Source organism: Stenella coeruleoalba, assembly GCF_951394435.1.
Source record: "Stenella coeruleoalba genome assembly, chromosome: 16".
NCBI classification, from domain to species: Eukaryota; Metazoa; Chordata; class Mammalia; order Artiodactyla; family Delphinidae; genus Stenella; species Stenella coeruleoalba.
In genome coordinates this window covers 41,425,219-41,438,974 of record NC_137162.1, presented here as the reverse complement: position 1 = coordinate 41,438,974, position 13,756 = coordinate 41,425,219, and the positions used below count along the sequence as shown (strand labels likewise).

General features: G+C 36.2%; 1 protein-coding gene across 1 annotated transcript in view; it reads left to right on the top strand.

The window, feature by feature from the left end:
* PCDH15 (protocadherin related 15) overlaps positions 1 to 13,756 on the top strand; it is a 1,372,333-nt gene that overhangs the window by 764,276 nt on the left and 594,301 nt on the right. The window contains exon 6 of the mRNA XM_079899582.1: positions 4,439 to 4,504. Within this exon, the coding sequence (XP_079755708.1) occupies positions 4,439 to 4,504 (66 nt within the window). The remainder of the gene's footprint in view (positions 1 to 4,438; positions 4,505 to 13,756) is intronic.

Sequence of the window (13,756 nt, the reverse complement as noted above, 5' to 3'; positions counted from 1 at the left end):
TGCTTAAGAGTCCGCCTGCCAGTGCAGGGGACACGGGTTCCAGCCCTGGTCTGGGAAGATCCCACAGGCTGTGGAGCAACTAAGCCCATGCGCCATAACTACTGAGCCTGCGCTCTAGAGCCCACAAGGTACAACTACTGAGCCCACATGCCACAACTACTGAAGCCCACGTGCCTAGAGCCTGAGCTCCGAAACAAGCGAAGTCACCACAATGAGAAGTCCACACACTGCAACGAAGAGTAGCCCCCACTCGCTGCAACTAGAGAAACCCCGTGCATAGCAACGAAGAACAAAAGCAGCCAAAAATAAATAAATAAAATAATTTTTTAAAAAAAGACATTGTTTGAACTTAAATGGAAGTTTTGAGAATAGGCTAAGGTGGAAATAGGGTCTACCTGGCTGTTCTCTCTTCCTAGTAAGGAATGAACATATATGGACAATTCTGGATATTCCCTTTGTAGAGTAACATGATCTTAAGCTTCAGGTCATAATAAGAACAGCATATCACAGGTTCATTTCATTTGAAACCAGTCCTTCCATATCTTGCTAATACATTTTTAGGTTTTAAATCTGACTTGTTGCATGAAATTTAAAAATACACAGAAAAAATATACGGCTTATTTTTAGCTTGATGACAAATTTGTGGAAATAAATCACACTGGGCATTCAGCTGTTTGTATTCATATCCTGCACTTTACAACAAATTGGATATGGGAATCAGGTAGGGGCCTGAGTGGTTAGGAGTCTGAGGCAGGAAAAACAATGAATTTGTGATTTAACCTGGACAGTCAAGGGTGAAATTAAATAGATTACAGAAGTTTGTTTCCAAGGCACAGGCATCATCAGCTAACCTGTCTTTCCTTGGCAGACAGATTATCCATAGACCGTAGAGAGCAGGATCACCCAGCCCCCAAATTGCTTTCTAGTTTTCACTTTGATCTCTATTTGCATATTTAGCATACATAATACATCCTGGTTACTCCATCCAAAATTACTTTTTTTCAAGACAGTTCTGAATATACTTGTCATTAAAAATATTTTTGTGCATTTCAAAACTAATTATACTCTCATGAACACATCATTCCAAAGCAAACACTTAGCCTTTTGTGAACACTGTTATTAATAGATTACTTTTATGTATCTGACTAACCTCTCTTCATTAGTGTTTGGGTCAAAATTATTTAATCATTTTTGTTTTGATTCAGAATAAAGAAAGTTTATTGGTTGGGCATGAAAAATATCTTATTGTGGGGTTTTGGAAGCTGCTAAAAGAATAAAGCTGAGTGAAAGTCATCTAAAGGGGTCTGACTGGGAGGAACTGTAGCTGCACCTATATTCCTGGGCTGTTTCTGTCGGCCAGGACATAATGAGAACAGTGGCTTCTGAGCAGCACTCATGGAGGGATATTCAATGAGAGACTGCAGCTGGGCTGACTGCAGTTCAGAAAAATTCAACAAGCATTCTTTCAGGATCAACTCTAGTCTGATTCTGAGGTTACTTAGATATATAAGTGTGACACAGACTTGGTCTGAAGGAGCTTTTATGAGAAGAAAATACTAATATATTTTTTATGAAGTAATTTTTCCAGTGGAATACAGTGTATATTGAAGGAATGCAGAGAAGAGGCATTTAATCTAGACAACAAGATTTTCTAGAAGATGTGATGCCTTGCCAGGTTCTTGAAAGAGAAATAGAAGTTAACCAGGGGTAGAAGATGAGGAAGGGCCTTTTGGCAGATGGCACAGCAAACATAAATTTGGTTTGTTATGGCTAAAGAATGAACTGAGAATGGGAAGGGTAAGGGAGGGAGGGAGGGCTGGAATATGGGGAGTCGTACTTGACTTAGATGTGTAGAAAAATCTACCCATAAATGTAATAGTAACCAAATGGTGAGAGGTTTTTGTACATGTATGCCTAGCTTTCTCCTTCTTTCCTTTCCCTTTATCCTGCCTGCCTATAAAGTTATTGATTAAATATCTATCCCTCTATCAATATTCACATGCAGATTCACCACACTTTTTCTCTACTTTGCAGCTATGAGGATCTTAACTAAGGCAGTGACCTCATATATAAATATTTTATATATATATATATATATATATATATTATATGGAGGGAGGGAGGGAGGGAGAGAGAAAGAGAAGGAGAGTGAGGAGAGAGAAAATAGTATTGAAAGGTAACTACTCTTTGAAATACAAACAGAAGGCATGTTGGTAATCCAAGAATTGCATCTTGTAAGAACTGGTCATGTTTCCTTCATTCTTTCCACAGATTGCCTCTGCCTTCTTGTGTATCCCATTTCCACTCCCAGCAGGCATTCTCTGTATTTTAACCGTTTGTGTTGTTAATGAATTTATTAAAGAATTGACTCACATAGACCACACTGTGCCATACCTATGTGGTTGTTTATGAGTCTTTCTTTTATCTGATCACTCAGATCCATGAAGAAAGAAGTTGTTGGTTTTTAATTCCCATGTTCAGCACGTAGTAAGTTATCTACAAATTTGACTGAATAATTTTTGAATGCATAGATGAATAAAAAACTAGATGAACAAAGTATTATGAGAACATGGAAGTAAAAGATAAATTCTGACTGGGGAAATAGACAAGTTTTCATGGAATAGGTGAAATCTAGTTCTACCAAGAGAAGCAGAGACTTGCCAGGCAGGAGTAGAGGCAGCAATGAATTTAGGTGACAAAACTTCCTTAATAATGCAAGATACATTCTAGCAAGAGTAAGGGCTCTGATGTGACTGAAGGGCACAGTGCTTAATTCTAAGTAAACAGTGTTAAGACCATGACATCCTTTGAATGATATTCGAAGACAATTTTCTTCACTCCAAAGGAAACTTAAGTTCTTTGTGCAGAGAAGTACCATTATTTTACCTTTGATTTGGGTGCATAAAATAATTCTCGTGAAGTTAATAAATGAATGCAGAATGAGAACAAAGCTTCTAGGAGAATCAGCGAGGAAACCACTGCAAGAGTAGAGGTGACAAATAGTGAGGAGCTGTGCTATGTCAGGGGGTATAGGAAGGAGAGAATGAAGTGTAATGAGATATTTTAGATCTAAAAATGCTGTGACCTGAAACTCCATGAATACTGACCAGGATGAAGAGAGAAAAACTGGAGATTTCTGATATTTTAAGCTTCATATGGGAGAGCACATATCTTACAATATAGAACAATGCTCGCCAAAGCCTTTTTTATTCATGCCCATGTACATAATAGCAGAATTTTAATAGATAAATAGTAAACCTTGAAATCATCTTCCAAATAGCACACGTACTTGGATGGCTTTAAGCCAATTTATGTTGCAGTCACAGGACAGTGCCATGTACATTTAACTGTGTGACACAGCCCCATCAGGCTGACCGAGTACCTCCTGGGAGAGTGCTTGATGTCTCAGAAGTGTACTTTTGACATCTTCCAGGCAAAACTTTCACATTTTAATTATCATGGATGTTATAGCTCATGGTACTATTTATGTTCATTATCATGAGATACTTCGGTATTAGCATTGTTTGAAATAACAAATTAATCACTACTGATTGACAGGCACTATTCTTAAGGTTTGTTCAACACAGGGATAATAGACAATTCATAAGTAATTTTATTTACCTTTTCATAGGACACATCGGTGTACTGTATGTTATGTTCGAGTTGATCTATAATTTTTAAGATGTTAATGACATACATTATCGAGTAAACTTGTTACTACTGTTAGAATTACAAAAATCTAAGGATTTTATATACTTCATTTCCAGAAATCATTAGGTGATGTATCTGTTATTGTATAATGCTATTTATGTCTTTAAATCCTCGCTAAATATATACATGTATTCTTTCTTCCTTTCTTTCATTTTTCTGATCTGCTCCCATTGATGACTCTATACTTTTGACTCCAGACTGGCAATATGAGGGTAAGATGACAAAAATAAAATCTCAAACAACCTCATGAACATTGCTTGTCTGTCTTTGTTTTATTCTCTTTAGAACATTATTAAAGATCTATTCACTCTTTTTAATTAGACCCTTTATTACAATTAAAGTCCAATTATGTTTGTTTCTGTTGTGATGCTTTAATTACAATTTATCCTTGTTAATCATCCCTTTATGTTGTTTTTATGGGTTAAATTACCATCCCGTTATCTCTGTCCTGAAGGACCTCTGCTCTCCAGTGGTCTCTGCTGGTGTTTTCCAGTAAGATTTGAACAGTTTCATGGTATACAAAGTGTCTTTGTTACGATGTGGTAAGGAATCTATATAGCTCTTACGAGAATTTTTTAAAAATAAAAAACTGTTAAAAGAAATGATGCATATTAATTTGATTGCAGGATTTTTCTTTCTAAATATCAATATACATCGCAATGAATTTACTGTCAGAGTGAATGCTCCTGCAGTAGCTACTTCTTACTTTGTCTTGTTTTCTCTTTAGATTGCAAACTAGCTAGGGGGGGACCACCAGCCACCATAGTTGCCATTGATGAAGAGAGTCGGAATGGTGAGTAAGCTATGTGTTTTAAAAGTGACTTAATCTAAGAGGGATTTCTCATTTCAAGCCTAGATTTGATATGTGTGGAAGTACTAAATGAAAGCTTCAAAGCAAATCCACTGACAGTTCCTCTTTAATTTCTTCCCTGTGTGAGTTTAAATTAGGACACTAACTGGAAATACTTTATTTGGATTACATTATGAGAGACTTAATGAATAGAAATGTTTAGTTTTGATTGCAGAGAAGTCATCTGATTCACAATCAGTCTAAGAATGCATCTAGATACCGGCTAGAACTTTTCTTTGTCAATAGGTAGAGTTGACTATCACACATACTGTTACCTAGTGTATTTCTCCAAAAGAAATGGACCACAGGGTAAGCTCTGCACTGCTAATTTAAATTTGCTACAATCTGGTAAGGATTAAGATCCATAATCTATTGGACATGGTGATTTAAGAATAGTTACTAGGGGGACTTCCCTGGTGGACCAGTGGTTAAGACTTTGCCTTCCAATGCAGGGGGTGTGGGTTTGATCCCTGGTCACAGAGCTAAGATCTCACATGCCTCGTGGCCAAAAAAACCCAAAAAACATAAAACAGAAGCAATATTGTAAGAAATTCAATAAGGACTTTTAAAATGGTCCACATCAAAAAATAAAAATCTTAAAAAAAGAATAGTTACTAGGAAAACAAAGTGCTTGGGAACAGAAAACTGACAAAAGGTGCAGAGCAGAGGAGGAAATCTGAATTTTCACTCAGTCTATCTGCCATAATTAACAACTTATTCCTAATTTATATTACAATCTTCAAAAATTTAATTTTCCTTTACAAAAAATTAGCACTTTTGTTCCCCAACACTCTCCTAGTCTCTAAACTTTACAGATATTTAGAGATTCTCCTCCTCTATTAGGTAACAGTAAAGTGGAAATCCCTTGAGTCTTGCTTTCTATTTCAAACTATTCTAAATATGAGAATGTTCTGTGGCTCATTTTGTCTACTAATTCTGTAAAAGACTTTCCACTGGGTTTGATTTGTACTTTCTGTCTAGGCTCAACACTGTTTTTCCAGATTGATGTCTTTTTAAAAAAGAATGTCAAGTGGTTTATTGGAAAGTGACTTTTCCCGGAAATTCAACCTACGTGTATTTTGAAAATTTCTATAGTACACATAATACCTGTGTTGGTTCACTTTATTATGTATCAGTATTTATTATGCTTTACTAGAAACATTTCTTTTACTTCTTAGAAGAATTGGCATAAATTTTATTCTTGAACATCTTTCACTTCCTTTGGAATCAGCCAAAAATGTCCATAACACTGCTGGCCTTTGTTTAAACAAATTTAAGTGTCTATACTAAATTATAGAAATATTATAAAAATTACACAGGTTTGTTTATTTTTAAAAAGTCCCTATTGAGCTTGAAAGTATATGAAGATAATGAGTTATTAGGATGCATTTAAATAAATTAGAAATAAGTCCTATATGTATCTGCAGAAAAGAAAAAAAATATATATATAAATACTATACCAGAAAAATTTCATCTCACATGTAAGATTATGGCTTATCGTTAACTACTTTCCTGTCAACAAATTTGTTTTCTAAATGTCCTACAATAAAAAGTTTGCTTTTTAACCAGAGACAAAAAAATAAATGTGATAGAAAACCAATCTATATTTTCTCATTGTTCACCTATTCCCTTGAACATATAAGCTGAACTGAACTAAAGCATTTAATTTTACTAAATAGTTGTTTTAACCTGTAATTCTATACAGAGCTTATTTTGCCAACCAGATAATTATAGCCACAGTAATGATATTTTACCTTTCCTTGTGTTGATGAGATCCCACTTTTTAAAGGAGCTCAGGAAGTCTACAAAGATGTTGTCATAGCAGTTCTGCATGATGGCATGTAGTGAAAGTTCAATATTTATATTTTAGAAGAAGGTGGCATGATGTAGTTGCTGTGCTCTTTAATTGGCATATTTTGTAGAAACTGCCAACTACTCAGAATGCTGCCAAAGTTATTTGAGTGTCAACATAAGGAGTATAAACACCAATCTAGAGATTAAAGGTTTGACATTTCTCTTTCACATTAAATTTCTAAAAATATGGTGATCAAATGAACCTCTGCCAGATATTACAATGTAGTGTGCAATCATTCTTGCCTTGAAAGTCTAAAGGAAACAATCCATGAAAGTGTTTTCATATTTTTCTTTAGGCAATCTAAGAAACTTCCCAATAGGACAGTTAATTCTAGTTTGGCTCTTAAACTCTTGGTTTCTTTTTTCTTGCATCTTTTTAATTGGTAGTAACAAAACATGTGGGTATCCTATTTTACCAGAAAAATAAGCACCTATTTGTAAATGTTCTGGGGCTTCTTAAAAGTAAGGCACAGCAAATCCTTTATTAAGCCAAACTAGTAAGTTTGGGTGTCAACTTGCTTTGGCTTACTTTATTGATGTCTACAGCTGAACAATCTCCATTGCCAAATACATCCTCTACTATACTACTATAGTATAGCTTTTAAATACCTCGGGTATTATTTTTTAACTCAGGTATTTTAAAATATATACTTGGGGCTTCCCTGGTGGCGCAGGGGTTGAGAGTCCGCCTGCCGATGCAGGGGACACGGGTTCGTGTCCCGGTCCGGGAAGATCCCACATGCCGCGGAGCGGCTGGGCCCGTGAGCCATGGCCGCTAAGCCTGCACGTCCGGAGCCTGTGCTCCGCAGCGGGAGAGGCCACAACAGTGAGAGGCCCGCATACCGCAAAAAAAAAATATATATATATATATATATATATATATATATTTAATTTTCTTATATAAGTCACTAAGGTACATTCATAGAACGTCCGTTATTTGTCACATGCATCTGCATATTTCAAGATTTTTATACTCTGTGGGATGGAAATATTTTCTTTTTATGAATATATATGCTAAATTAATTTGCACATCAGTATAAGTTTTAAAGAATTAAAAATTTAACAGGTAGAGATCCATAAACTTCTTTCTCACCCTGGGACCTGTTAGATTGTTCCTCTCCTTGGTCCTTGTCCTCAGTAGTATATTGATAACAGATTCATTATATCACCCTCGATCTGAACCAGGAGTTTATTTTCATCACAACTACCAGAAAATCAAGCTTATGTGGTAAGAACACAAAATCAACCCATTAAGAGAATCACATTGGTTCCTGACCACCACCAGAAAGCTCTAGAACTAGTATGTAGAAAATGTTTAATGAGTATTTGCATTTAGAGAGGAGAATGTGTACCAAGAAACACTTAGATTATTTTAATATATCTAAAATTTTTTGCCAGAAAAGCTTATGTATACGCAAAAACCTGCACATGAACATTTATAGCAGCTTAATTCATAATTGCCCAAACTTGGAAGCAAGCAAGATGTCTTTAGTAAGTGAATAGATAAGTAAACTATGTACATCCAGATAAATACAGACTAAAAACAAATGAGCTCTCAAGCCATGAAAAGACACGGAGGAGACTTAGGTGCCTTTTACTAAGTGAAAGAAGCCAAGCCGAAGGAAACATGTACTGTACGATTTCAACTATGACATTCCGGAAAAGATAAAAATATGGGAAAAATTAAAATATCAGTAGTTTCCAGGGGTGAGTGGGGGGAAGACAGGCAGAGCAAAGAGGATTTTTAGGGCAGTGAAAACACTCTGCATGATATTCTAAGGATGGATATATGTCATAATACATTTGTCCAAACCAATAGAATGTACAACACCAAAAGGAAACCTAAGGTAAACTGTGGACTTCAGCTGATTATGATGTGTCAATGTAGGTTCATCCTTGGTTAAAAAAAAAAATGTACCATTCTAGTGAATGATGTTGATAATGGGGAAGGCTATGCATGTCGGAGGGAAGGGGCCCAAGGGGTATATAGGAAAACTCTATCTCCCTCTCCTTTTCACTGTGAACTTAAAACACTGCTCTAAAAAAACTAAGTTTTAAAAAAATATTTCTGGAAATACATTTTTAGATTCACTGGAAATACATTTTTAGATTCACTGGACTCAGAGCTGCCTAATGGCATTGAGTCCCTACTGGAAGGAGTGAGGTCAGGAACGGTTACACTGGAACTATTTAAAGCTTGCCTCTGGGTGCCTGCCAAGTCAGGGCCCTGGCTGCTTTACAACAACTACGGAATGGCATTCAAAAAGACTTTGGAACAACTGGTTCAGACTAATTCTGAGAAACTGGGTAAATACATAGGCAGTGCTGAGTCAAGGGGACAAGAAAATGATTTGAAGTCATGGTTTGAACGTAACACCATAATTGTACAAAAATAAACAGGCTCAGAGGCAAAAGGATATCACTATGTAGGTGAGAGATTGGGAGGCTCATCCTAAATGTTCTTTATGGATTTCCAGTTAAGATATTGTGGGCTCACAGCAAATTTGAAAAATGAAAGATGACGGAGTGTCTTCACATTATGAAAGGAGATGCCAACAGAGGATGCCACAGCTGATTCAATGAGAATGTGTCCTGGTCAGCGCACATGGCAGAACCAGGTGTGAACTGGGTTGAGTATTACAGACCCTCCTGTACTTCTAGGAAGGTAGAGGAGGTTATAGAAAGGAACAATGAATTCAGTTGGTCACTTCTTCTGTGGGGTTTCTCTGGCCCAAGCATGGAGCTAGGGGAGTGAAGGGAAGTTGATTCTTCATTAGAAACAATTATGTTGTTGAGGGGCATTTGCAAGTTGCTCGTCATCATCCTTTTCCTTCCGTTGTCAAAAATCACTAAGCTTGGGAGAGTAGAAGATTAAAGTTCTATGTTGATGTTCTTCTTTCCTTATAATTGCCAATTACATATCTTAGATTTATAGCAAGGGAGTTCGCCAAACTCTGCCTTACACACCTCCAAAGGGTTGCAAGTAGAGTTTCACATACTCCTAGTAAAATAGGACTTGCACTCATGGAAAGAAAAGTCTTAAATAACCAATGTTTCTGTATGAATATTCCCAACGTTTAAACAAAGTGTAAAAAAAAAAAGTATAATGTGGTTTTTTTGGTTTTTTGTTTTTTTACATCCAAGGGTTCAGAACCCTCTCTTTTTGCCTATTTATCTTCATTCTTCTCTTTCATTCTCTAAAGAGAGCAAGGTCTAAACTGGCAGAAAATTTTTGCAGGACAACTATAGTGGAATAAGAATAAACTCTGTAGGATACCTCATATTAGAAGATGACTAGAACCCCAGATGAGAGACTGCACAAGATGCTGAGAAGAGAGGAACCTGAGAAACCAAGATGGCAAGTTATCAGGCAGACTGGATGACAATGTTCTATTGGGGTAAATTGAAAGTGGTTGAAGACGCCACCAAGAGGTTAAAGGTACTAGAGATTATATAGTAGGTGGAAAAATGTTTCAATATAGTTGCCATAGACAGAGTCCTAAGCTCATGTAAATGTTTGGGAGAAATGTTATTAAAGATAGAAATCCTTATCTGGGCCTATTCTTAGGCCATGTTTCTTTCAATGTGTCAGGACAAAGATACAGCTTAAGATCTGGATTTAATTCTCTCTCAGTTCTATGATAACGATTCTGGTTATTTCAAATATGACATATAACAAAGTGTTGCCAACATAATTTACATATTAAATGAAACCTGAAGTACAAAACATGTTCTTAGATATTAAGCCTTTGAAAATTTGTACAGAGCTTTACTCATGAAACTAAAAGTGAGAGAGGGATCTAGTATATATGTCCTATAGGAGGGATAGTTCTAAGGATTTGGTTTTAAACAGTTACTTTCTAAGGCACTTTTATCCTACCTCTATTCTGCATTGTTGCCTTATCACTAAGGTAAATAGTGTTTGTCTCTCTGGTGGTTTTCATCAACAAATCCTAGAATTCTATTTGAAACAATAATTAAAAAAAAATAAATGTACAGTCTGCTGCATAAAGCCTTATGAAACACAGTAACTCTAACAATAGAAGTTCTATACAAAGTTCTATACAAAGGTAGATTAATAGATGACTGTACAAGCTTTTGAAGTATGAAGACTAAAACTTTGTTTGTGTTATACAAGATCATCCGTATTGACATCAAGCAAATGACCTTTAGTGCAATATGAGAGTTTTGTTTTTCTGGATAAATAGGGGAAAATATATTCCCCTTGTTCTATAATTTTATAACATCCAAACTTGATTCTTAACTGCCAAAATATTAAATATTTTTATAAGACATTAGTGGTCTTCTGGCTAGATTGCTGTGGATGTTGCCTAGCCCCAAAATCATGATTTCAAATTTCTTTGCTATTCTATTCTTTACTTTTCCCAGTCATCATTAAGTCATTCTGAGTTCTTTCTGGTGAAAGGCATACACATTGATGAGGAAATATAATTTTTTGTAAGTTTTGAAGAAGTTAAATGAAACTATCCAAAATACACTTGGCAATATTAGACCTAAGTTGATGTAAAAAAATCATGTCCAGGGCTTCCCTGGTGGCGTGGTGGCTGAGAGTCCACCTGCCAATGCAGGGGACATGGGTTCGTGCCCCGGTCCGGGAAGATCCCGCATGCCGTGGAGCGGTTGGGCCCGTGAGCCATGGCCACTGAGCCTACGCGTCCGGAGCCTGTGCTCTGCAACGGGAGAGGCCACAACAGTGAGAGGCCCGCGTAACGTGCAAAAAAAAAAAAAAAAAAAAAAAATCATGTCCAATTCCTCATGTATTTTAATCCTCTTATTACAGTGACTAAGACAATTATCCTAGTAGAAAACAATTTGGCTCTGCTCATTACTGTTGGAGCTACATATGCAACGATGCATTCGCTACTTTCCATTTGTGCCGAAGTATTATTTTATGAAAGGTCAGCAGCTGCAAACTTCTGAATATATAACTGTGAAATAAGTAAATTGAAAACTTTCTAAGCATTAGGGAAATAGGTTATCTCAAGTTATCTAAAATTATATTGACATTTAATCATATTTCATTTTTGATATTCCTTTTCTCATTTGTTTACTCTATAGCACCTAATATACAATGGTATTGCTGGATCTAGTGAAATGGTCATAAAATAAGGGACAGGAGAAGTACACAAAGCAGACAGAAGTCAAAAATTATACAAAGCAGACAGAAGTCAAAAAGGGCAGCAAGCTAGGGTGTTTTATACAAGGAAAACAACTCTGTTCAATATAGTGGCTCTTGTTTACTGTTTAAGTTTCAGAATGCTAATGTTAATGATGATGAAAAGATTAAGTTGTGCAAAGTAACCCTTGGTTTCTAAGGAAATGAAAAACACCCTTAAGAAAAGAACATTCTATTCTATTTTTCCTTTTTCTTTAAATCCTTTACTTTAATCTCATGTCTAATAGAAATAAATCTGAATAATATAGAATTAAATTATGCCACACATACACACACTTAATGCCAAGTGATGCTGTTATAATGAACCATTTTTCTGTAGAGAGAGTATCTAAATCCTGTCACTAGGGAAGACAACTGAAGCTACTATTGGTTTCATCTGTATAGACTATTGGACGATGGACCATGGGCCTTCGTGGGCAATAAGAATGGGCCTGTGTGCTACAAGAAATGAAGACCTATTAGGTTCTGTCTACTCATAACCACGTAGAAAGAAACCTTCAATTTTTTTTCAGAATAGGAAATTCTGTGTATTAAAGATAAGTCATTCTAATTTAAATTGTGATTCCTTTTATTAGCCAAACAAAATACATCTGTGTGGCTCCTGTGGCCTGTGTGGCTCCTGCAAGCCACCAATATTTTGACTCCTAATTTAGGCAACAAAGATGAGATAAGTGCATGGTAGGAAGGACATCCATAAGATGACATTGTTTTAGGAAGGGCGTGAAGGGACTTTGCTTTGAGCTTTCTTTGCATATCCAGCACACTCTTTACACTTACGTTGTAGAATTTGAGTTTAGTTGAGGAGTGAGTCTGATGGAAGTTTAGGAAGTCAGGGATGGGAGAAGCACCAAAGTTCAATTGCTTGTTTTAACATCAAGCTCCTGGAGATTCTGTCTACAACTGCTCTTTCTTATGCATGATCTTAGATTCCACTATTACCCTGTCCCCAATGACTCTTTCCCCAATTCCTGTTTATCATGAGTGGTTTTTCACTTCTGTTCCCCATGATCAAATATTGGCTGCTAGATTATTGATCTCTGTTGTCAGGCAACAAAGGTATGACTTTTCTGTTAGGACACTGGAAATCTGAAATGGAAATCTGAAATGGACCACTACTGTCACTTGACTATAGTAATCAACAGTGTAAATGTTCTCAGCAATCCCTGGATGAGAACCATAACCCTCAGATGACTTGAAACTGTTCTTGGACTTAAAATACCTCCTACAGCAGTTTTCAAAACAAAGATTCAAATGCCACATATTTCCACCTGGAATTGCTAATGTAATTCAACTAAATATGCTTAAGTGTGCCACATGGATTAACGAATACGAAAGTACTTGGTTTTCCTTCATCTATCGCTACTTCATGAAACTGAAGGATGCACTAAAGCTAGATTTTGTATTCATGTCAGATGGTACAATTTCAGTAAATAGCATAATATTTATTCCTTAGAATAAAATTGAATCTCTTAACTGTACTCAATAATAAAAGTTTTGTGGAATTGTCATAGCTACATATCATTAAAGTACATTCAGCTTGGTTAAAATACAAATGGGTTTACTTAAGTAGAATATGGAGATATAATATATTGTAGTGTTCCTTTTAACCTACCCAAACCACTTGCCACTGATGACCACAGGCAAGGTTTTTTTGTGTGGTTTTTTTGTTTGTTTGTTTAGTATCAGTCCTCATTTTTGTTTCCTAGATTCTGAGTTTTGTCTAACAGTAATTCTTAATTCAAGTCTCAAGTGCTGGCTGCTTAGCACAGAACTCTTTATTAACTCAGGACCCCTCAGAAACAAGGTTCTTTTCATTATAAGAGCATTAAACAATCTCCTTTTACCTGTTCTTGCTTTTGCTGGTATATTTTCCTTGTTTGTCTGCCTCCAAAAATTTACAAGTCTACAAAACGGTGATTTGAATAGTCAGACCTGTGTGTAGTTGAGAGAGTTGCTTCTTAAAATGGTTTTGAGTAGGAAAGGAATAGCTATCAGTTAAGGTATACTAGAAAAACTAGAAAAAAAGAAAAACCAATGCCCTCCTGGTGGCAGAAGCAGGACCTCTAGGGAAAAAAATAAAGCAGGCCAAGACAACAGGGAGTGATAGGCAAGTGGGGAGGCAGTAGTGCTATTTCAGGTGTCTG